The 26,223-nt window shown below is 38.6% G+C and overlaps 1 protein-coding gene across 5 annotated transcripts in view; it reads left to right on the forward strand.

Annotated features, from left to right (window-relative positions):
- pde10a (phosphodiesterase 10A) overlaps positions 1–22,880 on the forward strand; it is a 145,718-nt gene extending 122,838 nt beyond the window's left edge. For 4 of the 5 annotated variants that reach the window (XM_048205811.1, XM_048205807.1, XM_048205808.1 and 1 more), the window contains exons 12-22: positions 2,977–3,069; positions 3,536–3,722; positions 5,969–6,111; positions 6,661–6,744; positions 6,926–7,076; positions 9,149–9,304; positions 11,813–11,985; positions 13,377–13,488; positions 13,626–13,706; positions 13,908–13,996; positions 21,502–22,880. In XM_048205811.1, coding sequence (XP_048061768.1) covers positions 2,977–3,069; positions 3,536–3,722; positions 5,969–6,111; positions 6,661–6,744; positions 6,926–7,076; positions 9,149–9,304; positions 11,813–11,985; positions 13,377–13,488; positions 13,626–13,706; positions 13,908–13,996; positions 21,502–21,622 — 1,390 coding nt within the window. In that variant the 3' untranslated portion in view covers positions 21,623–22,880. The remainder of the gene's footprint in view (positions 1–2,976; positions 3,070–3,535; positions 3,723–5,968; positions 6,112–6,660; positions 6,745–6,925; positions 7,077–9,148; positions 9,305–11,812; positions 11,986–13,376; positions 13,489–13,625; positions 13,707–13,907; positions 13,997–21,501) is intronic. The other variant, XM_048205809.1, reaches the window with a different exon arrangement.
- The last annotated feature ends 3,343 nt before the right edge of the window (positions 22,881–26,223 follow it).

The raw sequence follows: 26,223 nt of genomic DNA on the forward strand, positions 1-26,223 counted from the left end.
GTTGCTCAATGACGGGCAGTATGGCATTAACGTGTGTTCAATATCCTTTATATAAAGTAATGAATGAGTCATTCCTTTGTTAAAAAAAGTTTGCTTAATTGTTTGTTATGAATGTGCACTTTTAGTGTACAGCCATGGCCAAATTGAATTATGTGTTTTGCAAAGTTAGCTGCTTCAGTTGTTGTGGTGATTGTCAGGCGATTAGTGTGCAGAATGATCAGATGCATTTAAATAATTGCAAAAAGCTTCATTGGCCAAAAAAGAGTAACTTTATCGATTTTTTTGGCCTTGGCACAAAACATAATTTCTCCAATCATATCATCAGCACATGGGGAGGTGTGAACAAGTACTTGTCAGGTGAAATCCCTCTATCATTCTGATTGGAATATAAGACTGATTGGCAAAAAAGGAGGGAAGAAGTGCTTCCAGTCATTGTGTTCTTGTGTCAGCAATGGTTACATCCAAAGAAAGATGTGCAGCCATCAATGCTTTGCCATCAAAATGGCCTCACATGCAAGGGAATTGCTGCAAAGAAAATTGCACCTGAAAGAATCATTTACCGGATCATCAAGAATTTCGAGGAGAGAGGTTCAGCTGCATTGAAGAAGGCTTCAGGACGCCCCAGGGTGTCCAGCAAGCACCAGGACCATCTCCAACTGAATCGTGTCACACCACCAATGCAGAGCTTGCTGCATGCACAGTAAGGTCAAGACTTTTGGACAAAGGCCTGGTGTCAAGAAGGGCAGCAAAGAAGCCACTTCTCTCCAAGAAAAACTTCAAGGACAGACTGAAATTCTACAGGAAGTCCAAGGTTTGGACAGCAAAAGATTGGTGCAAAATTATTTTCTCTGATGAATTCCCCTTCTGACTTTTTGGGACTTCTGCATAATCGATTGTCCAGAGAAGAAATGGTAAATGCTACCGTGAGTCCTGTGTCAGGCCAACAGTAAGGTGTACTGAGAGCATCCATGTGTGGGGTTTCTTTTAAACCAAGGGAGTGGGCTTTCTCACAATTGTGCCCAAAATCACTGCCATGAATAAAGAATGGTATCAAAAACTCCTGCAAGAGCAACCTCTTCAAATGATCCAGGAGCAATATGGTGATGATCTGTGGATTTTCCAGCATGATGGAGCACCATGTTACAAGGCAAGAGTGATAATGAAGTGGCTTGGAGATCTTCACATTAGCTCTGTTAGAAATCACCCCCTACACCCTCATTCACTATTCCCTACATTACTCCACTCAGTAGTGGCCTTTGCTATTTTTCACCCATTTCACTTGAAATGGGCCTCTCAACAGAAAAGGCCTCTGTCTACTTGAAAAAGAGGCCCTCCATCTTGGAAGTTAACATGGACCTGGGGCAAAAATGCCCCCCAAATATTTATTACAGGATATAAAGTGCCGTTTTCCTGAATATCAGCGCGATTGCAAATGTGATAGCCTATTGATTTTAACAGTTCAATAAGCAAAAAGTTAATGCTAGCTGACTTTCATTTTAGACTTAGAACCCTTGTCCGTTTTTGCTCTGTTTTGCAACAAATCCACAGTAGAGCCATTGCGCATCTCAGAGCAACTGAATGAGTCCACGTTTTAAATGAATCATTTGACTGACTGATTGAATGACTCACTCGTTAAGAAATTAGGTGTGTTCGCGACTTGAAGTGCACAGACAGATTGGTGTATGACATCAAAGTACCGCAAGAGTGATTAGAGAGCAGACGGCTCCATATGCTTTTGAATCGCTCTCTCTGTACTTTGATGTCATACACCGATTGGTCTGCACAGTGCCTCTTCAGATCGAACACACCTAATGAACCACCTACTGGCGGTTTTAGTTTCAATACTTTTTTTCATAATTTCATTTTTTTATATTTATATCTTGCACCTGCGGGAGCAACTCTGATCAACTCTGAGCACTAATAAGGCAAGAATGGTTCACCATCAGGCAGGATTTGGCCCAAAGCTAATAGAGCATGCCAGAATGAATTGCAGAGGTTATGAAGAAGAACGGTCAACACTGTAAATATTGACTGTGCATAAATGGAATGTTTTTGCCAATAAAATAAAAGCCTTTCAAACTTAATGCTTAAGTATACCATAGAAATGTGAAAAAATAATCTACAAATACTGAAGTAGCAAACTTTGCAAAAACACAAAATTTATGTCACTGTCAATACTTTTGGCCACAAATGTACTTTTATCTTAAAAGTATTTATAAAAAAAAAAATAAAAAAAAAACTGTACTTACAGATTATATAATACACTGCCTGGCCAAAAAAATTGATTGATGGATAGTATAGCTTTTCATTTCTTAAACAATCATGTAGGAAGACAAATCATGGTCATACTCCAGGATGACAATGTCAAGATTCATCAGGCTCAAATTGTGAAAGAATGTTTGGGCATGAAGAATCATTTTCACATATGAACTAACACCTCTGAGTCCAGATCTTGAATTCATTGAAAGTCTTTGGGATGTGCTGGAAGAAACTTTACAGAGTGCTTGACTCTTGCATTTTCAATATAAGATCTTGACCACAAATTGATGCACCTCTTGATGGAAATAAATGCTGTGATGTCATTTCCATTAAGAGGTGCATCAATTTAATTCAATTAAATAATTTAAAAAAATTAAGAATTAAATTACATAAAGAATAAACCCTCAAAAATGCCACATGCAGACACATACAGTAATGATTGATTGATTGATTGATTGATTGATTGATTGATTGATTGATTGATTGATTGATTGATTGATTGATTGATTGATTGATTGATTGATTGATTGATTGATTGATTGATTGATTGATTGATTGAACAAAAAAAATCATAATGGTCATGAACATTGGCTTTGTATTCATTTTGCTTTTGATTTTGAGGTGGAATGTGACCTGGACATGTTTTCATGAGATTCACTCTTGAATATCTAAGCATACATCATATATTGGTAACTGACCTTTAACACTAACCCCTAGGTTTTCTATAGAGAAAGGAATAGCAGGTCAGGTGGCACGAACGGGAGAAGTTTTGAATATTCCGGATGCCTATGCAGACCCCCGTTTCAACAGGTAATAAAGATTTTCGAAAGAAAGATTTTTTTTTTTAATCTCATTCTCATTACTCTAATGTGGAAGTAATAATATATTATTATTTGTTGTACTGACAAAAAAAAGTCCTAAATAGTATATAGAAATAAATATCCCATTTCTTTTGATTTTGAGGTCAAATGTGACCCAAGTGCATTTTGGTGAGATTCACCCAGCAGATGCATGATATGGGTGTATTGTTGAGTTGGACATGTGGACACACAGTGGTCTGTGATTCTAGGTGTTGAAGTAGACATGTCAGATGAAAGGGGCTTCTGGATTTGTGTAAATCTGGAATAAGATGATTATATTAAGCCCAGATGAGCCAGCACTAGAACCCGTTGTGTGTTTAACTGAATCCCTTACTCAGTCATACACAAGCAAGCACTGTAAGTGTTCAGCTCAGTGAATGTGTGCATTTGTGTGTCGTCTGTTCTGCTTTTCACAGAGAAGTAGATCTCTATACTGGCTACACGACGCGGAATATCCTGTGCATGCCCATAGTCAGCCGCGGGACTGTGATCGGTGTTGTACAAATGGTGAACAAGCTGGGAGGAAGTGCCTTCACTAAAACTGATGAGAACAACTTTAAGATGTTCGCCGTCTTCTGTGCTTTGGCCTTACACTGTGCAAATGTAAGTGAGCAGACCTGTATCATGACCTGGAGTCTAATAAAACATCTGTCTGCGATAACCTCACACCTCCTAGAGAATGGGAGCGTTTGGAAGAAACAGGCTCAGGACTGTCAGACACTCGGCTCGAGTCTCGTCACATAGCAGCTTTTAAAATGACTGCATGTTAATATTTAAAATACCAAGAGTGCGCTATTGCCATCCGCTGATGGGTTTTTATCTAGACAGAATTTAGCATCTCACATGTTATGCCAGTGATTTATTTACTCTCTGTCTGATTTATTTGAGGTAAAGTGAAAGTTGTGGAAAGTTGTGGTCGACAGATGTACCGCCAAGGCCGATATTTATTTGGCATTTTTGAATTATCAGCATTGGCCGATTCATTTTTTATTCGGCCGATGTGTCATGTGATAAAGACTTTTATTTTGACAGCACTGAGGAAGCCATTCTCCATTGTTAATAGTTTACTGTCTCTATTCTAATAAATTATTAGACAAAAGTGTTAAACAAAGAATGTAAACATATGTGAAAAAGAGTTAAGCATTTACCTTTCTATTATTAGTAACATATGATCAACAAACTTTAAAGAAATGAAATACATTTTAAACCAGTATTGGCCAATATTAAACAAGGATTTGATCTGCTGTTAAAGTCCCCCTGAAATCAAAATTTAAGTTTTTTAGCTTTTAGTATGAATATGTTAGCCTTAAGGTTATGAATAAACAATGCCAAAATTCGCATTTAGGAGATATGAGCATTCAAAACTTAGAGTCTCTCATTTCCACTAAAATGGATCATGGATTTTCATGACATCACTGCGGACCTCATCAAATCTTCTGTCCAATCAAATGCTCTCTAGAATCTGAAGTCCCGCCCCCTCCTACACTATAAATAGACGCTGAAGCTGCGATTGAAATAGCTAATTTGTTCACACATTTACTAGTTTCTACATGGTGAATGTGCACTATATAGAGGATAGGGAACGATTCAGACAGTGTAAATATGCTTTCCATTGAAGCGAATGAAGTCCGTTTTTGCGTTAGTGTCACGTGAACCGCTGCAGGGTGAGCAGTCTGCTCCAGACCAGAGAAACGAGAGCACAGAGCGGATCATATGCGTGAGTCGGCTCAGACCACAAAACTTATTGGACCCTTTTGAATTCTTCACAGAATGCTGTATTTTAAAGTGATAAAGAGGAGAAACAGTTATGAGGAGAAACAGTTAGAGATTAGAAGGAAACCAAAGCTTTACCAAGCTCAGCAGCTCTGGCCAAGCTGTGATATAAACAAAACGCTATTAGCTATTTTAAAAAAGGGGTGGAGCTGTTCGATATATCCTGCCATGTCTTCCTGTTTCAGTTCAAATTACGTCAACACGTTGAATAATGCTGCACGTTCCAAGACACTTTAGTGGGCCTTTAATGTGGGACAACAACAATCACCAGGCTGGCGCCCTCTGCAGGCATTTGTTAAAATACTTAATGTACACAAGTTGATTTATATTATGTATTTTAAAAGTGTTGTTCTATAAAACTATATGATTACTTGCTTTTGATACTTTATTTGAACCAAAAATTATATATGTATTTTAACTAATTTTAAAGCCTATTGTTTGCTTAGGTCTATTTTCATTACAAAAAAAACCCAATTACTCGATTAATCGTCAAAATAATCGGCCGATTACTTGATTACCAAAATAATCGTTAGTGACAGCCCTACTCTAGAGTATGTGATTATTTGAAAGAAAAAAAAATCCCAGTGCACACAGATCTAATAGATTATCAAGCAAGAAGTTGCCATCTAACTGACAAATCTGTTTATCTTACAGATTTATTTTTTATCAAGATCAAAATATTATTTTTTTTCTTTTTTATTAATTTTCTTTTTTTTCTGATTCAGTAAATATTATGTAATATAAAAATACATTTATTTAAATTATTTAAATTATTATGCGTGTGTTTTTACTATCATAATATAGTGTGATGTCATTTATATCGGTCATTGGCCACCCTGCTTTCTAAGGTATCGGCCATCAAAAGTATCAATATCGGTCGACCATTAGTCCACTCAATTTTTATGTTGCCACCACTTTATGGTACTTGAAGCAATTCTGCTAACGTAGAATAGCAGATTATACAAAAGATAGATGATAGCAACCACAATATTTTCAGAGGGTTAGACTATTTTGCATATATATTTTGCATCTGCGTAGACACATGGGGTGTACAGTATGTGTGTGTTTGTGTGTAGATGTATCACCGGATAAGACATTCAGAGTGCATTTACCGGGTGACAATGGAGAAGCTTTCGTACCACAGCATCTGCACCTCAGAGGAGTGGAAGACCCTCACACAACTCTCCCTCCCTACAGCCATATATAAAGAGATCGAACTGTGAGTTTACGCTCTCATACATAAAAGATCACTGCTACATAATGGCTTAGCAATAAATCATTTAAATAGCTGTAAAATAGCCACTAAAAGCATTGGACTGAACATTTGTGTTGCATATTACAGGTAGGTGAGTGCAATAAATTACTTGTTTAGATAATTACTACTTAATATTTCATATTAATTTAATCATATTTCGGTTGCCACCATTTAGTTGAGGCAGTCGAGGTCACATGTAACAATATAACATATTGTGTTTTTATATATATATATATATATATATATATATATATATATATATATATATATATATATATATACACACAGATGTGTCAAGGTTTTAATACTGTATTTTCATTATAAATTATGAACGTTTTTTCATGATCCACAGAAAATAAATGTGCATATTTGTTTGGTGTTATTTTCATGCATGAAAATAGGCAGGCATGTATGAGTGCAGTTGTAATCAGGATGTATTGAGCACTTTTCAGGCTTATATTTCACCTGTCCAGATTTGAATTGCAAACAAACTGTGTCACATTTCTCTCTTAGGTTTCATTTTGACATTGCCCCTTTTGAGGAAATGTGGCCTGCAATATTTGTTTACATGGTTCACAATTCTTGTGGGAAAAACAGGTAAGAATGTGTATATTTCTATAAGCTCAGCGTGTTTTGATATAAAAACATTTAAATCTGTTTTCTTAATAAAAATCAATTGTTTGGAAATAAAAGTGTCTGTAGGTGAAGAAACACCCATGTACGGTACTGCTTTGACAAGGCAAAGGTGTACAGTCACACTTTCTTTGTTTAATTAAAGCTTTGAGCAGGAGAAACTGTGTCGCTTCACTATGTCAGTGCGGAAAAATTACAGACGAGTTCCATACCACAACTGGAAACACGCTGTGACGGTGGCACACTGCATGTACGCCATTCTGCAAAAAACAACTGGGATATTCACAGAGCTTGAGGTCAGTATCATTCTCATAATAGCAGTTCTTACAGTGAACTTGCGAAAGAAGTGGGAGGTATATTTTGCTGACTGACCATGTGTAAGTAGTAAACAGTAATCCCACTATGGCTAGCACTCACATGTCTGCCTTGCAGCAAATCAAACGTCATATGACCTAATTAATATTCATGAACCAACAAGTGCCTGGCACTGTGTGCTGAACCGCTGAACAACAAAGACCTAATTGTTTAACTTTTTATGACAAAAATGCAATTGTGAGTGCTGTTTATGGAAAATTTAGGTTTTATGCTTTGACATGGTACAGTATCTCATATGAGTCTATCCATGCAACCTAGCATTTATTAATGTTATTTTGAGAGGCTGTTAACTACGGAGCCCCGCACATGATATGCAGGAAAAAAATAGTAACACACGATTTACTATTTCTTCCCTCGATTTATAACACTGCATTCACACGGGGCGTCAGCGACCGTTATAGTGATTACAGCCAATCACGTTACTTTCCGGTGTTGCACGAACGCAGTTGGCTAGCGACTGCTCTAGGGAATTTGCATAGGGCCATCTGATTGGATGATGCCTGTGTTGGCGCTTGAAAAGTTGAGAAATCTTCAAGTTCTGCCGCTTGGAACGCGAGTGAAGCGACGCGACAGAACCGACAATTGAGTTCGGCAACGCATGGCGTCACCCATTCAACGTAAATGAGAAGCGTTAACGCCGGCGCCCCGTGTGAATGCAGCGTAAATCTTGCGCATGAGTTACTTTTTTTTCTTGCATGTCATGTGCGGGGCTCTGTAGATAACACTTCTTAAGGGGACAATATCTTTTAAAATAAGTAGCCAGTGTTGGGGAAAGTTACTTTTAAAAGTAATGCATTGCGATATATTGCGTTACTCCCTTAAAAAAGTAACTAATTGTGTTACATAGTTACCTTTTGTGGAAAGTAATGTGTTACATTACTTTTGTGTTACTTTTTCTAACCTGGGCTGGGCTTGCTTGTTTCTTTTTAATAACAACAAATAAAGTTTCATTTCACACCAAAAGTGAAATGAATAAGCCTCAGGCTGAAGGAAATGCAAATTCACATCTGTACAGTAGAGGGCGCAGCTCAAACAAACCTTTCAGCTGTGCTGCCATTCTGGATTGCAGAAGAATAGGATGCAGGAGAAGAAAGTTCAACACTCTTACTTCAGCAATAAAAATTTAAAAAAATACATTCTAAGATTGCATTTCACTGTTTTTATTCAAGTGTCACTTGCACTTTTTTTTTGTGCAAGTGAGATGAATAAATGCATGTTCACATTTAGTCTAGAAATACAATAACCATCATGTTCACACAGCACACACAACACCTCTGCACTTACTCAAGATTCTCTCAACAGGAGAGCTGTTAGTCAATAAATGTGAAAAAGTAACTTACATTACTTATTCGAAAAAGTAACTTAGATATTTTGTTGTAAATTTCAAAATAATGCATTTCTTTACTAGTTACTTGAAAAAAGTAATCTGATTACATAACTCAAGTTACTTGTAATGCGTTACCCCCAACACTGAATGTAACTAATGATAGAATTTATAGTTCTTTACAGTTTTTGGTGGGGAAAAAAAAAAAACGAGGTGACAGCATTAAACTTAACTAAAAGTACATTTACTAGGAAAAATGTAGAACACACTAATTTGTAGTCAGAAACATAGTAAGGAACAAAAGCCTTTAAATAAAGATTTCCCTCCTTGTTTGCCGGAAAAATGCGATAACTATAAAGCTTTAATAATCGTTCTATGAGAATTAGCTATAATTAGTATGTAATGACACAGAGGAATTTTATTGTTGGAATCGCTTTCAGAAGGTTTTTTTTTTTTTTTTTTTTTTTTCCCTAGTTGGTGAATGATGATAACATTGACATTTAAAGAGCTTGAGCATTTAAAGCTGTATATAACTACAGCATATTATCATCCATTGGTGTGTACGCTAATATAGTTATCTTTACAGTTATGGTTCTTGGTTTGAATGGGCCTTTATTGTCACTCTGTTGAAAAACAACAGTCACTTCCTTGTTCTGCTTGCTCACACAGAGGAAAGGGTTGCTGATTGCCTGCTTGTGTCATGACCTGGACCACCGCGGGTACAGTAACAGTTATCTCCAGAAGTTTGACCATCCGCTGGCTGCCCTGTATTCCACATCCACAATGGAACAGCATCATTTTTCACAGACGGTGTCCATCCTGCAGGTAAAGCTCTTACACACTGTGCCAGCTCAGTACGATAGTTTCAAACATGCTAGATGTGGGAGGGTCGGCCAGTTACACCCACCCGTTGAACAGCACGGTCACGTGCACAGATTCCCTTAGATTCTTTAATGAATATGTCAGTTAAACTGATATAAAATTGTCTTGCGGGCACTGCCTTGTATATGATTTAGTGCTAGTTGTATAAAGCTACAGTCCTCACTAAATACTGTTGTATCAGAGGAGAACTTGCAGAAACCACAAACTTTATCTTTTAGGCAAAGTTTTGTATACCACATATCTCTATTTATGACTCCATAAAACAGAAAATGTCAACAGCCATAAAAAAACAAAATCACCATGTTTTAGGAATAAAATGTTATATAAAATCAGGTGAATGATATATGATCATACCCCTCAGTAAAAACCTTCAGAATATAGATAGGAATAAAACTGGAAATTTGGTGTATGTAAGTGCTACTGAAGTTGTAATTTCTATTTCATCTATTTCAGATGCAAATAGTGCAACAAAATTAATACTTGTGTATTTTGGATTTTCTTTTACCCTAGTCTGAAACAATGATTTATGAAAAGCCAAAATTGGCCAATGCCTAAAAAACAGTGTTTTTGCCTGTAGTGTCTTACATGCAGAAACCATCACATTGGTCCCACCTGAAATGCAGTATTGACAGTTTCTGAGATGCATGGAGCGATTCACCAAAAATAAACTGGGTTCCACTTTATATCAAAATTTGTGCTGAACACAATTAATTTCCCTATGTCACAGGCAGGTTGTGAGTGTTGTAGATCAGGGGTTCCCAAACTTTTCAGCCCACGACCCCCAAAATAATGATGCCAGTGACTCGCGACCCCCACTATCCTCTGAAGTGGTTAAAGTATACAAACATTGTGCGCAATGGCGCACACGCTCAAACCCATGTTTCACACATACTCTGTCCGCACTGCGTATGCGGTGCATTTTTTTTTCCGTGCCCATATTAATGGATTAGAGTGTTCACACTGCACACGGATGCAGTGCGGCAGTGCGTTCCAGGAACCGTATGTCTGCAGCAGTGCACATGGCTTTTTTGCCTCGGGTAAAGCAAGGAAAATAGCTCCTTACCTGGCATTTAGGTGAACATGCCTTTGCAGTACATATGCAGCACGCGCTATTGTACATATGCCGCATTTGCAGTGCATAACTGATCCGTGGCTGTTTATCACAAATACAACATTTACTTTATTTTTATTATAAATCCAAAAGTTGTTACTGAACATGTCTTGTCAGCATTGCAATTATCTTTGTATACACTTTTCATAGATGTCACGTTTAAATGCTCTACATTTAAACGTTTTATTCAATTTATTACTTTATATTTATAGAAAGTAATGCTTTTGATATATATATTGATTTATATATTTTATATACTTGCTCATGCAGGTGGCAAAACATTTAAATTTAAACTTTATGTTAAAATCACAAACATTTTAAATTAAAACTTAAAATAGACAAAAACAGACTCTCATCTTTTCTTTCCTTTTAAATCTTTTTATAAGAAATCCCTCAGGTCATAAAGAACTTTGTTTTTCCACTTTCACGAAGAGACGAATGCAATCCATTATGTCTCCTGACGGTGATGCTTCTCTGCTCTCCTCCGCTGGCCTCCCTGTCTTTGGTCGATATTAACCAACGTTTCATTTCGACAAAAATAATATCCAAACCTTAAAGCCTAAAGAATTACCTACGTGCACATGTCTGAATGTTTAACATGGTGCTGTAAATTGACCTGCTGCAACTGATGCTGTTGCCAATATGTCGTTAATCTGTCGTAATCACCTCAGGAGTCACGGTCGAGGGGAAGAAAAATCGAAAGGTTGATGGCTTTTTTTATTTGCATGGTTTGTTTTTAATTTAACTAATATTTTTAATATTTTGTTACAATTATTCATAAAATATGCTATTTCTAATCATTAAAAATTAAAAATGTGTTTAATTTCTGGAAATCATCTCGCGACCCCTCCCTCGATGTCCCCTTTGACCCCCACTTTGGGAACCACTGTTGTAGATGACTGTAGAGCATCACTCTAAGACTGGGATCAAGCTGCCTGAATTTGCTTTTTTAAGTGCCAAAAGTGCACTTGGCTACACAGCACGTCTGGATTCCCAGTTTTATATTTATTCCTTTGAATAACTGCTGCCATTTTCACTAGAAAATCTATTTTAAATGAAATTCTGTTTACTGCCTGTTTTTCACATGTGGTAAAGCTCAGTGTTAATTGCACTAGGTGTATAGTGGTGACTTTTGTTAATCCAAAGGGCAATTTGCCCCATAAACTCTATAATTTAAAAAAAAAAAAAAAAAAGACTGGTGGTCTAATTTTTAAGAAATTTCCCATATTAAACAGAGCATTGCCTTTCCACCCTTTTGGCTTTGCTGCCACTCTCCAGCAGAGCCAGATGCCGCATAAGTGGAGCTTTTGCTTTTTTATTGATCTCCTTTTTTCCCATAGCTGGAAGGGCACAATATTTTCTCCAACCTGACTTCCAGTGAGTATGAGCAGGTGCTGGAGATCATCAGGAAAGCCATCATTGCTACAGACCTTGCTCTGTACTTCGGCAACCGCAAGCAACTGGCTGAACTGCTGGCCACAGGGGCGCTGGACCTAAACAACCGTGCTCACAGGTTAGAGGTCGTGTTTTAGCTCCATTATCAAAGAACTCTTGTAAATCTTACCTCAACAACAGAGGTATATTCAGGGAGACACCCAAAAAAGTGTGATAAGCTGTGCTTGGATTGGAATGCTAACATACTGCTTGAGTGAATCTCACGAAGATGGTTGCACTTTATTTTAAGGTGGCTGTGTTATAGAATAATTAAACAAATACGTACTGAGTAATATTAATTAACTACATGGTTGCAGTTAGGGTTTGGTTTAGGGTTAGTGGCTTTTAATTATGCATAATTTACTGTTATTACTATAGTAAGTACATGTAACTATGTCACCCTAGTGTTACCACAACAATATATCCAGGATACATTTCAAGTCAAAAGACATAAATAAATAATATTTTGTACAAATATTTTGCATTGTGACACTATTTCATGACAAGCACATTTTCTTATCTTTATGATTTAAAACTTAATTCAGCATAAATTAAAAGCTGTAAGTATGAATTTCTCACAGAAATAAAATGTGAAATGTTTTGAAGTATTTATTGGATTAACTGAACATAATTATGATGGAAAAAGAGATTTACGTAATGACACATTTACTGGGTTCACTCAGGCTTTGTCAATACTATATAATGTGTTGTAGAAGTTTTCAAAATATATTAGTGCCATGTTTAATTTCTGGCCGGAATGAAAAAAGGCTGTAAGTGATAGAAGTACAGTATGATAAATGGTCTGTAGCTACTGTTTGTTAACAACATACAGATTATCATGGAAGCTTGCTTCTGCCACTAAATAAAAAATAAAAAAGGTAATTGTGACTTTTTATCTCACAATTCAAACTTTGTTTCTTGCAATTGCGAGTTTACATCTCAAGTTTACATCTTTTATATTCTCAGAATTATGTGATATAAACTCGCAATTGCGAGTTATAAAGTCAGAATTGTGAGAAGTAAACTCACAATTCTGAGAAAAAAATAATTGGACTTTAAAACTCACAATAGCAGGTTTAAAAAAAAGTCAGAATTGCGAGATATAAACTCGCAATTGCGAGGAAAAACAGCCACAGTTGCGAAAAAAAGGCAGAAATTGCAAGAAAAAAAGGTCATAATTGCAATTGCGAGTTTATAAAATTCAGAATTGTGAGGGGAAAAAGGTCGCAAATATTTTTTTTATTCCGTGGCAGAAACAAGCTTTCATAGATTATGCAGCTGATGAAACATCTTTCAGCAGACAAAATATCCATAAACTGTTTTGAAAATTGTGCATTTTCTAGGACCTTCATACAGCCCGTGTCATTGTAAAGAGTGTATGTCTATCCCTCTCAGCCTCATTTTCATCTGCATAAAAAGATTGATTTAATCCCGTCGATTAATTGCTGGCTGATTATTGGTCCACCACAGGGACCGTGTGATTGGTCTGATGATGACTGCCTGTGATCTCTGCTCTGTTACCAAACTATGGCCCATCACACGACTCACAGCCAATGACATCTATGCTGAGTTCTGGGCTGAGGTAAACTATATCATTGTTAACCAAACAGGAATCTTTTTGTAGTACCGATATTTATGTGTAATAAAGTAAATAATTTTACAGACCACTGTATTGTTTTGACCAGTATGTCAAATTGTTCATTGTGTGTGTAATGATAGGGGGATGAAATGAAGAAGATTGGAATGCAGCCCATCCCCATGATGGACAGGGATAAAAAGCATGAGGTTCCCCAGGGACAGGTAAATGAGAACTTTCTGTCATTATCAAGCTCCTTACAGGCCGTCCAACAAAATGTTTCTTTTCCTATCTCATGCTTTGGAGCAACCTTAACATTGGTGGTGTGCCTAAAATGTGGCCTATAGGTCACAGTTATATTCACTTGTAGAGTAAACAAGCCTGTTTTATTTGTAACTTAGTCCTGTTTTTACCTATGTATTCAGGTGGGATTTTACAATGCAGTGGCAATTCCCTGTTACACCACCCTGTCAGAGCTGTTTCCTCCCTCCAGCCCTCTGCTTACAGCTTGCAGGTCAGTCACACACTCATGACAATGTTTGACTGCTATAATGCATAAATACTTTTATTAAACAAATTAAACAGACTAATATATCTTTATCTTTTTGACAAAGATGATATTATAAGACAGATAATGAGTCTTCTTCAAAACTGTTATAATCACTATACACACAAATGTGACCACATATAGTTTCATTTTATATTAATGCGCCAAGTGGCCATGTTGCCATAAACACCCTACAGGCTGATGAACTATATTACTTAGTGGAAGCATTGTTTATTGTGATTAATATCATTTTATATTATTAATTGATTGGTTTTATTAATTAAATCATTTTAAGCTGATTAATAATGCATTACTCATTTGTTCCTGTATAGTTATTCATTAATGAAGGATCAGTATTCTAAATTGTTACCGAGTAATGTAGATGATTGCTAGTGTGTTGCTGGGGTGTTCTGGGTGGTCGCTAGGGTGTTGCTATGCAGTTGCTAACAACAATCTGGCAAGCATCCAGAACAATCTATGCAGTTCCTAGTATCACATTGTTAGCATGTTGCTAGCATGTTTCAGATTGATGTTATGCTAGTTATTAGATAGCCAAGCCAACATTATAATAATAAATTCGGTAACACTTTATTTTAGGGTCTTTTAACTAGTTGCTTATTAGCATGCATATTGCTAGAATATTGGCTGTTTATTAGTACTTATTAAGCACATATTAATGCCTTATTCAGCATGACCTTATACTACATTCTTAATCCTACCCAATACCTAAACTTAACAACTACCTTACTAACTATAAATAAGCAGTAAATTAGGAGTTTAATGAGGGAAAAGTCATAGTTAATAGTGAATATGTGTTCCATATTCTAAATTGTTACCATAAATTCCATAATTTTTTAAAGGGGATGTATGTAGAATTCAGAAGCCCTTTATATTAGTGACACCAGTGGCCGTTAAGTGAACTGCAGCCAGCAACTTATTGCTCATGCTCACACTCGTGCACACACTCCATAAGGATGCGAGCAATCCTCTGCCAAATCAGTGTTCTAGCGTACAAGAGACTGAACGTGATTCAAGGCCCTGATACAGTGAAATTCTTTTTTGTTCTTCGCTTAGAAGTAAAAAGAAGTTGGAAATACCTTTGCAGTGATATACGGTTGACGAACTTCAAGACGCTGTCCACGCTGCTGAGAGGGACATTTAGATAAATATATAAATATGTGCTGTGCTCTTTCCTCTCAGTCACAAAATAAACAACAAGCGGTGAGAAAATGTCTCAGTTACATATGTAACCCTCATTCTCTGAAGGAGGGAACGGAGACGTACATCGGAACTGAGCAATGAATTGGGGATCGCTTTTAGAGTCCAATCTACTTCGAGTGTAACTAAAACGAGCCAATGCACATTGGCATGCGATAATTGCATCAGCTGCTCTGTGCTACAGCACGAGTATATAATAAGCAACAGGTGCATCGCATATTTGCTTTTCCGCTGAGGAGCTGAGCTAGTGACTCGGCTGTACAGAGGATGTACAGCGGATGTACAGCAACTGTAGCGACAGGACGTACATCTCTGTTCCCTCCTTCAGGGAACAAGGGTTATATATGTAACCAAGACGTTCCCTTTCTGTCGGTCATGTTCGACATATGTCGGAACTCACCAACGAATTGGGGTTAACAACCAAGACGCCACCACTATCGCTGGCCCTTCCAGCACTCTGCTTGAGACTCCTGGTCTGCCCACAACTGTTGGAGCAGAAATCAGGGCTCTAAGCAGAGGTCAGTCATTGCTGTTCTGCAAGACCCACCAGTGTGACTATTGGATAACGCTGGGAAAGCATGCCCTTGAAGAAAATGGGAATACTGTGGAAGCCACATCCTGCCCGTAGGGAGGTGAAATGTGGCAGTTGCATATATGGACTAGCCAAGCAGGGTAGCACAACATATGGAAGTCTCTGGGGTTCCAACCTAGTTCTAAGGGGGAAAGAACACCAGCAGAGACGACAGAACGGGCTCTGTCGAGGGAAAGGGCTAGCCGGGACTTGGTAGCTTTACCATGGAAGAATACACATATGGGATCGCCGCAGGGATCACTACATATGGACACCCAACCAAACACAGGTTCCACAATGCATACAAGTGTAGGCCTGGCATCAGACACTCCGTCACGTCTGACTGCCTGGGGTGATAGGGGAACTCAACAGGGTTAGCCATTTCTGGGGAACACTACTGGAGTAAACGTATCTGGCAACTGGGTTGAGTATACAGGAAGTTACTGGCTCTGCACGAAGGCTATAGAATCTAGCAAACATTTTAAGTGTTGCCCAGCCCGCAGCTCTGCAAATATCTGTCAGCGAGGCGCCCTGAGCCACGGCCTGGGGCCAGCTGTGTGCCAGTGCATCTGTGCTTAGTGTCCCCTTGGTCAGGGAGTAAAACAACTGGCAATGGGTCGAGTCCGAAGAGGCAAACATGTCTACCTGTCTGACTCCAAAGAGGTCCTATATAAGCTGGACTACCTGGGGATGGAGTCGCCACTCTCCCGGAAGCGCAGGCTGTCGTGAGAGCTCGTCTGCTGCACAATTGAGCACGCTAGGGATGTGAATGGCACGAAGCGGCCTCAGATGCTTCTAACTCCTGAGGAGGAGATGGTGGGCGAGTTGCAACCTGAAGTCTCGGGGACGAATGCATTCGATAATGTGTTTCTGCATTAACATCTTGAATGGAAGCTTGTGCAGGGCCAGGTTCAAGGCTTGCAGGTCCAATATTGGCCGTAACCCACCACCTTTCTTGGGCACAATGAAGTAGGGGCTATAGAACCCTGACTTCATATCGGCTGGAGGGACCGGCTTGATCTCACCTTCGCCAGTGGGACATTGATCTCTGTCTGTAAGACAGGGGCATTTCTGCTCCACACAGAAGTAAAGTGGATGCCCCTGAAATTGGGGGAATGCCAGGTGAACTGAATAGTATAGCCAAGTCTGATGGTACGGATGAGCCAGCGAGACAGGCTGGGCAGCGCTAGCCAGGCTACCAGACACTGTGCAAGCTGGACCAACAGGACCACAGACGTGCCTGGGGCGGCCCGAAGTGGAGTCTGAGTGTGCTGTGCAACACTTACCTAGTTCCAGGGTTGGGCAGAGGGTGCGTAAGAAGGCCTGGTGGCATCCTCGAACCGCACACTGCTGCCCGGTAGCAATGGAAGAGGGGGAAGGGAGAGGCGAGGCGTTTGTTCTGGGTTGCACACTAGCAACCGCACCCTCTTGGGACCCAGAGATGGAGGAAATTGCACTTTTTTGAAAATGTGGGTACCGCTGGAGATTCTCCACCTGGCCCTCCTCCGCGGTAGGGAGTGTTGCAGTCACCATCTCCCGAAGAGCAGATCCTCCCATCTCTGGGTCGCCCGTCTCAGGGCCACTTGCCCTTATGCTTGCCCCCTGGTTTGGCAGGGGCCTGGACGGGCTGGCGCTCCTCTTGTGGCTAGCCACCTGCTGCCTAGGTGGAGGCTGCTGCTTAGGCTGAGCAGGGGCGAGGCGGCCACAGGGGGGAGCCCTTGGCGATGAGCAGACGGAGGCACTGCAGCTGACGACTGGGTGGAGGCAGCAGCTGGTCGTCGGGGCAGGATGTGCTTGATCACCTCCGTCTGATTCTGTGCTGCCAAAAACTGCTGAAGATCACTAATCTGAACAGCACGGGAAAGCATAGCCATCAGCTCTGGGTCTGACTCGGGCAATAATGCCACACCCAAAGGGGGCAGCGCAGCCGAATCTTCATCCCCGGAGGACATAAGTTCACCCTCCGATGCAGCGACCAACATCTGGTCATCCAGTGGAGCCCCAGAAGTAACGACTGGTACCTCACGAGGCGGATCAGCACGTCCTCTTGGAAGCTCCACGGCTGGCAGTGGTGAAGAGGAGTGAGGAGCCTGAGGAGGTTGACTCGGCAGGGTATTCCTCACTGTAATTTTCAGGTCATCAAGGCTATTAACCGAAGTAGGTTTCTTCTGAGGTGGCCTAGAAGAAGAACTAGATCGGGGAATATGTGAAGGGGCTCCACCTCGTCACCTTAACCTTGCGATGGTTATGTTCCCACAGTGAGAACATGAACCACCCATGAACGCCACATCAGCGTGCCTATAGCTCAAGCGCATGAGACAGTGATCATGACCGTCAGCCAGAACCGGGTAACACCTGCATCCAGAAACACATGGTTTGAACGACATCTTGAAAAAGACGCAGGGTCAAACCATGTATGCTCTTTCAGGAATTTGCTCTCTGTGGTGCTGAAGTGCACAGGGAAATGGCCGCGGCTACACAAACAGGACGATAGTGCAAGCCTGTTGTGAGCAGTCACACTCTCCTTGAAGGCGCTCGCTCTTTAAGGCTGAATTAACAGCAGACTCATTGAAGGCACACACTCCGTAAGAGGTGTAAAAACAGCTGTTTTTGTTTCGCTCGTGGGATTGCAGCCACCGCTCTCCACGCTGTCACACCAACACCAGTCTCACAGAGGCTCCTTGCTGAAGAACGACTCGTCTGAGTTGAAATTCTCAGTAAATTTTCAGATCAGAAACAACACATCCACTCTGCTTCGAAGCAAAAAGCCAGTATGCTATGCACCTGCTGCTCATTATATACTCGTGCTGCAGCACAAAGCAGCTGATGCAATTATCGCATACCAATGTGCATTGGCTCATTTTAGTTACACTCGAAAAAGATTGGTCTCTCAAAGCGATCCCCAATTTGTCTGCCAGTTCTGATGTACATCAAACGTGACCGACTGAAAGGGAATAGCGGTTAAGAAAGCATCTGATCGTAGCCATGTGGATTTGTTTGCACTAGCTCTGCAATTCACTGGCATCATGTCGACAGATGAGTTAATTAAAAATGACATGGTTATAATGGATTAAAAAGTATATTTGAGACTAAATACTATATAGATCTGGCTATGTGAGACTATAGTTTGAATGAATTCATTCTTTGCATGACAGATTGATATTACAGTACAGAATGGCTCTTTCAGCATTATCTTGAACGTGCCATTGTGGCTGATCTTTTTGAATCATTACAGATTAACATTGTCACTGTTACAGTGAAACAGCAAACTTTTTTTAGTGTTGATGTTAGTGGTCTCCATCTCTAAGCTAATGTTAAGTAGTGTTGCAGTTTGTCGCTGCAGAGAAAGTAAGGGAGGCTCTCTGGATTCCCTCACATAAAAATCAGTGTACAGGCTTTCATAGACAACCCCGACAAGAAGTCAGGGAAGGTCTTGTTTTTTAAGTTTTGTTACAAGCTGTTTACACATTAGCAATAAAAATGATTAATACATGAAAATACGTACATATAGCCCCTTTAAAATTTCAGTGTGTAGTTCTTTATTCTATGTGGTTTTATTACATATGGCATATATGGTTGAAATACAGTAATGTTGCTATATCAGATGACATCTTTCTTTGGCACGGAAGTTATGTTTCAAAGACAGGCTCAAAGAGCAGGTTCAGCACATATTCATACTCTGAATGCAATACATCATTTTCTTTCCCACTCTGTAACTAGAGCTACTTGCATTGCTTTGCTCGGGTCACGTTAACTTCCATTATGTAGCCTTTGTGCTAGTTCTGATTTGAAGAACCAGGTTTCCAACTGGAATCTGTGGGCAGTGGATCCAGACGTTCCGGAGCCCTGGTCATTGTGAGATCAGAGAGAGACCAATAAATGACATCAACCTTACTAATTGAAAGGAAAGGGAGAGTCTAATTGTCGACAATTTTCTTCCTCCTTACTGACCTGTGTGCTACATAAAAGGGCAGATCTAAAAAAAAACAAAAACAAAACAAAACTGGATAAATTGAGTATGACCACCTTCTTCCTTCCTGACTGGGTCAGATTACCCTGACAGCATTGCCTCTATTATTATAACCACAGCCTTTCAATTGCCATTTTCAGAACTGTAACAAGCAATCAGTAAAATTGATAAAAATCAGTCATTAAAATAGTCAAAACCAAATTTCATTAGCAAGTTGGATCCATTATAAAATAATGCAAAAGTAAAATAATAGTAATAATAATAAATAAAAAAAAATTAAGTTTTGTGAAATTCATACACAAACACAATTTTCTGAAAAAAAAATAAATAAAAATAATTTCAAGCATTTAAGCATAATTGAATTTTATGAATATAATTCATGTTTATCCAAAGTTTTAACTAGTTAGCACATTATTTACACTAAAAGTTGCCCTAGAACGTTCTTTCACAAGATGTAATATAAGTCTAAGGTGTCCCCTGAATGTGTTTGTGAAGTTTCAGCTCAAAATACCCCATAGATTTTTTTTAATTAATTTTTTAACTGCCTATTTTGGGGCATCATTAACTATGCACCGATTCAATTTGGTCTCACTTTATATTAGGTGGCATTAACTACTATGTACTTACATTAAAAAATAAGTACAGTGTAGTTATTGTGTTCATGTTGTATTGCAAAACACATTTGCTGCTATTGAGGTGGGATACGGGGAAGGTTAGGGACAGGTTTGGTGGTATGGGTAGGTTTAAGTATGGGTTACACAACAGTGTAATTATAAATGTAATTACAGAAATCAATTACAGATGTAATTACTTGCAGGTATTTTTTTTAATTTAAGTACAATGTAAAACCATGTATGTACACAATAAGTGCATTGTATCAAATGATTAATTTAAAAGTAAGTACATATAGTTAAGGCCACCTAATATAAAGTGGGACCTTTTTTTTATTTAGCATATTCCTATTATTATTGCTGTCAGGTGGCGCATCTGATATTCATCAGGTTAAATTTAACAGTAAAAACAACCAAATTTAATTTATATTAAATTTAAACAACCATTTAAATTTTTTAATTAAACCAACAAATAATAGGTCAAAGTGGCTGAAAACTAGATTGTAAATAGCTATTGTATTGAATACATTTATTTGTATACTTGTATTATTTTTCTGTCTTTAAAAGTAAAAATCAGATGCTAATGATAAATGCCTCGCCACTAGAATGCAACATTTATAAATTAATATTAATAAAATACACAACCACAAAATAATAATGTCTGAGGCACTGTAGACACTCTAAGGGTTACTTTGCTAAGATTTCACTTTTAAATGATTTATATATATTTGCACAAAAAATTTCACTGACCCCAAACTTTTGAAAACTTTCTGCATATTTTTATATTTTTTATATTTTGCAAATGAGGACAGCCCTAAAGGGAGGTTTTTTGAAAAAAAAAAAAAAATCAGGTTTTGGTCACTTCTGGGTACAAATTTGTCCCCAAAATATAGTTAAGTAGGTACACACACACACACACACACACATTATGACATTGTGCATTGTTCAGAGGCAGAAATCTGTGTGATTGCAAAACATTCTACTTCTTACCATTTGGCAGTGGATTTAATTTTTTATTTAGCCAATTGTTCTGCCACATTCAAAATATGGACAAATGGTTGGTTTTGGTTGCAATATTGTGAAGAGCTATCTGTGTTTGCAGGGAAAACCTGGCCCAATGGGAACGGATTGTTCGAGGAGAAGACATCTCTACGTGGGCTTCCACTGAGGAGGCCGAACTGAGCGAGACATCAGACAGTGGACCAGTGAAAGTGGACAACTGAATCTGTGGCACCTATCCCACAACACCACCTACACCCTGTCAGAGACGCTGGACTTCCTGTGGACAGTCCCACATCCTGCAGAGACAGGAGGAAGTGCAGAGGGCAGGCGGGGACAGATACATTCAGAAAAATAAACAAAACATAATGTTACCTCAGTGGGTGACGGAGGCGTACACTCTAATGACATCAGGGCTCCCTTGTTTGATGGCTGGGACTCAAGTCCACTCTGTGTGGGATCACTTCAGCAGAATGGCCGTCATTATTGACAGTACTTTTCCTTAGGAGGTTGCTTCTGCATCTTTTCTTTTAGGTGATTATTTTTCTTTTTTTCAGTTTCTTTTGTGGTCTTACATTTGAAGAGGCCTTAAATACGAACCCGAGTTACGATCTAGTTGGGTGACTCGTAACTAGAAGATGGTTCGTCTAGTTTAAAATGGTACTTTTTATCCTGCTGTGGTCAAAAACGTACGCAAAGCTACTTGAGTGGATTTATTTCTTAAGATAGACAGAAGGAATGTTCAGTCAAATCTAATGCATGAGGCACGATGAACCCATCGCTGTGGTGGTCTGATGGATGTTTTATATAATATTTTGAGCAAAAATGTTTTGCAGTACTTGAAGAAATACAGCCTATTTTGAGTGGAGTTGAAAACAAAAATCCCCTGCAGCGTGTCCTTCCAAAGCAAAGAGCTTTTGTGACGGCATAAGTCTCACTCTCAACCTTACTGGAGTCACACACTAGTCACAGTATTCCTCCTGAAATCTGCAGCATCTTCCAACCTGATATGAAGTTCAGCTTTAACCTGTTGAAACTCATATTATTATTGACATTAAAAGGGTCAAATATTCCTGTTTGCAGTGTACCTTGAAAACATACTGTAACTTTCAAAACTCGACATCTTCTTCATTGAAACTAAGCTTCAAAAATGCCATGTACAACTTTCTGATGTCAGACTGCCTGCATTTACGTCAACTACGGCACACCTATTGGGTGTTCAGAAACAGAGGTCTTAAAAATGCCAACAAAAACAACCCTTTTTAATTATATGAATTGGATAGGGTGGATAAATGGTCATGAAATACTAAATTATGACTTTGCCAACATTATAAGTCAACCTCAGGGGGAAAAAATGTAAAAACAAAATAGAAATATATGTATGGAAGCCTGTTTCTGGCATGGAATAATAAGACAATTGTGAGTATATCCCCCATTTCTGACTTCTGTGAGAATTGTGAGATATAAACTCCCATTCTGAGGGAAAAAAGTCAGCCCACATTTTCTTACAATTGCGAGTTTATATCACACAATTCTGAGAAAAAAAGTCAGAATTATGAGATGTAAACTTGCAAATGCGAGGAAAAAAAATCAGAATTGTGAGGGGGGAAATTTACCTTTTTTATATTTTGCAATTGCGAGTTTATATCACGCAATTCGGACTTCATAACTGACAATTCTGACCTTATATCTCGTAATTGCGACTTTATATCAAACGGTTCGTGTTTTATAACTCACAGTTGTGAGTTTATATCTTGCAATTCGAACTTTATAACTTGCTATTGCGAGTTTATATCTTCCAGTTTGGACTTTATAACTCGGAATTGCGAGTTTGTGTCTCACAATTCTGACTATTGCACACAATTGCTACTTTATATCACGCAATTCAGGCATTATAACTCGGAATTTCGCGTTTATATCACGCAATTCTGACTTTATAACTCGCAATTCGGACTTTATAATTTGCAATTGTGAGTTTATATCTTGCAATTCGGACTTTATAACTCACAATTCTGACTTTATAACTCGGAATTGCTAGTTTATATCTCACAAATCTGACTATTACACGCAATTGCGTGATTACTCGCAATTGTGAGATTATATCACGCAATTCTGACTTTTTTCTCGCAATTTTGAGTTTGTATCGCACAATTACGAGTTTATATCTTGCAATTCTGATTTTTTTTCTTGCAATTTTGAGTTTGTATCTCACAGTTGCGAGTTTATATCTTGCAATTCCGACATTGTAACTCGCAATTCTGACTTTATAACTCGGAATCGCGAGTTTATATCTCATAACTTTGACTATATATCACGCAATTAAGACTTTATTTCTCGCATTTGAGAGTTTACATCCCTTAATTCTGATTTTATAACTCGCAATTGTGAGAAAAGTCAGAATTGTGAGGTAAGAAGTCACAATTATCTTTTAAATTGTTTTATTCCATGGTGGGAACAAGCTTCCATACCCTTCACTATGCCCCGCCTTTAAAAAAACACTACTGACCAATCCTGCTTTAGCAACTGGTGCATCCACCATATACCAGACAACAGTCCTTAAATGGAACTTCATAGAAATCCTACAAAAATGTTGCCGCAGCACTTATAATAATGACACCAGATAGATAAGCGCATTAATTTCCCTTTCCCGTATCTAAAGTTCATTGAGATTAAACTTTGTCACTCTCATTCCCAAGTGAACATAATTCACATTCTTCAAAGATTTTACTAGCGTTACTGTGTAATTTAACCATTTCTTTTAAACAAAATCAGCAGATGAATAATGCTTTGCAACGTCACTCTTTACCATGAGCACATTTCGCTAAAATCACACGGCATTCTGTAAAGCTTATCTGAGCGAGTAACTGTAACCAAGGTAGTGAAGCTTAGTGAAGAGTCAATTGAAAATGCATCGGACTCTGGCAGTTGCACATTTCAGAGAGTAAGATTTATTTAATCATCATCATAAATTGTTAAAAGCAGGCTATGGTGAATTTCATGTTGTGACCCAACAAAAATCAATAGAATGCCTATGTTTCAAATGGCTGAATTCAGTTTCATTGTTTGTTTTGTTTTGTTTTTTGTACCTGTAAGAGGCACCTGCAGTCCCTGCAGATGATGATGGAGCTCTGACTGACTGATGGCCTTCTGTAAATACTGCAGGACTGATGAGTGAATGTAATCAATACTGTCACAAACTGCTTCAAGATGCCTGTTAGTTTTTATGTGTACCAAAGGTGTACACCATCAGATATGGGAATGTTAAACATGGCTTCCAGTGGTTGTGTTGACATGCGCACTGTGTAGAAAGATTGAGTTTGGAGATGTAAGCTACATTCTAATGGTGCTATCTTAGGCAGTCATGCACTTTCTGATCATGTGCGCATGCAAGTGTGTGCGTGTGCGTGCGTGCGTGCGTGTGTGTGTGTGTGTGTGTGTGTCTGTGTGCGTGTGCTCTGGAGTAATGCTACCAACCCCACCTACGGCGTCAGAGTTGAGAGGATCTTTTCAGCACCGCTCACCTCAGTCACCAAGATCATCCACAATCAGTTGTCTTTCCCCTCATATGCACTATGTTTAGAGACTATTATTATGGTTATTAATATTATTGCTCCTATTATATTATTATTGCCACAATTATTGATTATTACCATGGTTATTTTGTTAATTAGAGTTAAATTTTAAATTAACTTATATTTTTTATACAAAGTTTAGCATTTTTGTTTTGTACAGAACAAATTGTACATTATGGAATAAAGCAAATGGTCATTTAGAGAAACTGCATACTGTTGCCTGAGATAACTGTCTCAACTCTAAATGTGAGAGCAGTAATTAGTTTTATTAAATATTTCTGACAAATTCATATTGTGTGAATTTTTATTTATTTATATATATGGAAATGTTTACAGCAATCACACTATTTGTCATGGATATTCAGTATGTGACAGAGAATGGAAGCTTAATTAAATTAACATTTAAACAGATCAACAGATGAGGTAATTAAAACTCTGTTAAGATAGTTTGATTTTAAAGTATATTGAGACTAGACTATTGATTTGGCTATGTGAGACTATAGTTCGAATAAATCCCTTTTCTTTGCATGACACATTGACATTACAGTACAGAATAGCGCTTTTGGCATTATCTTGAAGAGAGGCTCTCGGGACTTTTAAAGCATGAAACTGAAGTTGTAATAGTCTTTTCTGTATCACACACAGTTTCTGCCAATCTCATGTTAAGCTGGAGTACATATAGAGTAACAATGCATCCTTTATATCTCCGAAAAGTCTTTAGTTTTGTCATATTTATATAAGAAAAATATGCTAAACCGAGTCTTTCCGAAAAAAGCCGAGATACTGGAGGCGTGTCTGTCGTCAGTGCTGTGGGCGGAGCTAAAGAGTCACGAGCGCGCGCAGCTTCTGCGTAGAGATCGCATGCTAGCTGTGACATCATTATAAATAAAAAGGGAACAAAAAGGTTTGTGTTGTTTACATTATAAGCACTTGCGCGCCGATTGCCAACAAAACACAGACATCTGATACAGCTTTACTCACCACCCGCGATCTGCAAATCCAGCGCCGAACTGGGACCTGTTTTCAAAGTATTCATCACCGAAATCCCGGGAACAAACAAACATTTCGTGCACAACTCCGTTGCTGCCACAGAAAAACAAACTTCGTCCACTGTTCCCGTAATGCTGGGTTCTTTGGGAAGCTGAAAAAGGTAATCTTTCCCTCACAACCAAAAACACACTCCTTTGTTTACAGGAGCTGCGTCTCATTTCGGAGGCTGCGTCCTTCGGAGATCACATTTGAAGGCTGAATAC

Source organism: Megalobrama amblycephala, linkage group LG10 (assembly GCF_018812025.1).
Source record: "Megalobrama amblycephala isolate DHTTF-2021 linkage group LG10, ASM1881202v1, whole genome shotgun sequence".
NCBI classification, from domain to species: Eukaryota; Metazoa; Chordata; class Actinopteri; order Cypriniformes; family Xenocyprididae; genus Megalobrama; species Megalobrama amblycephala.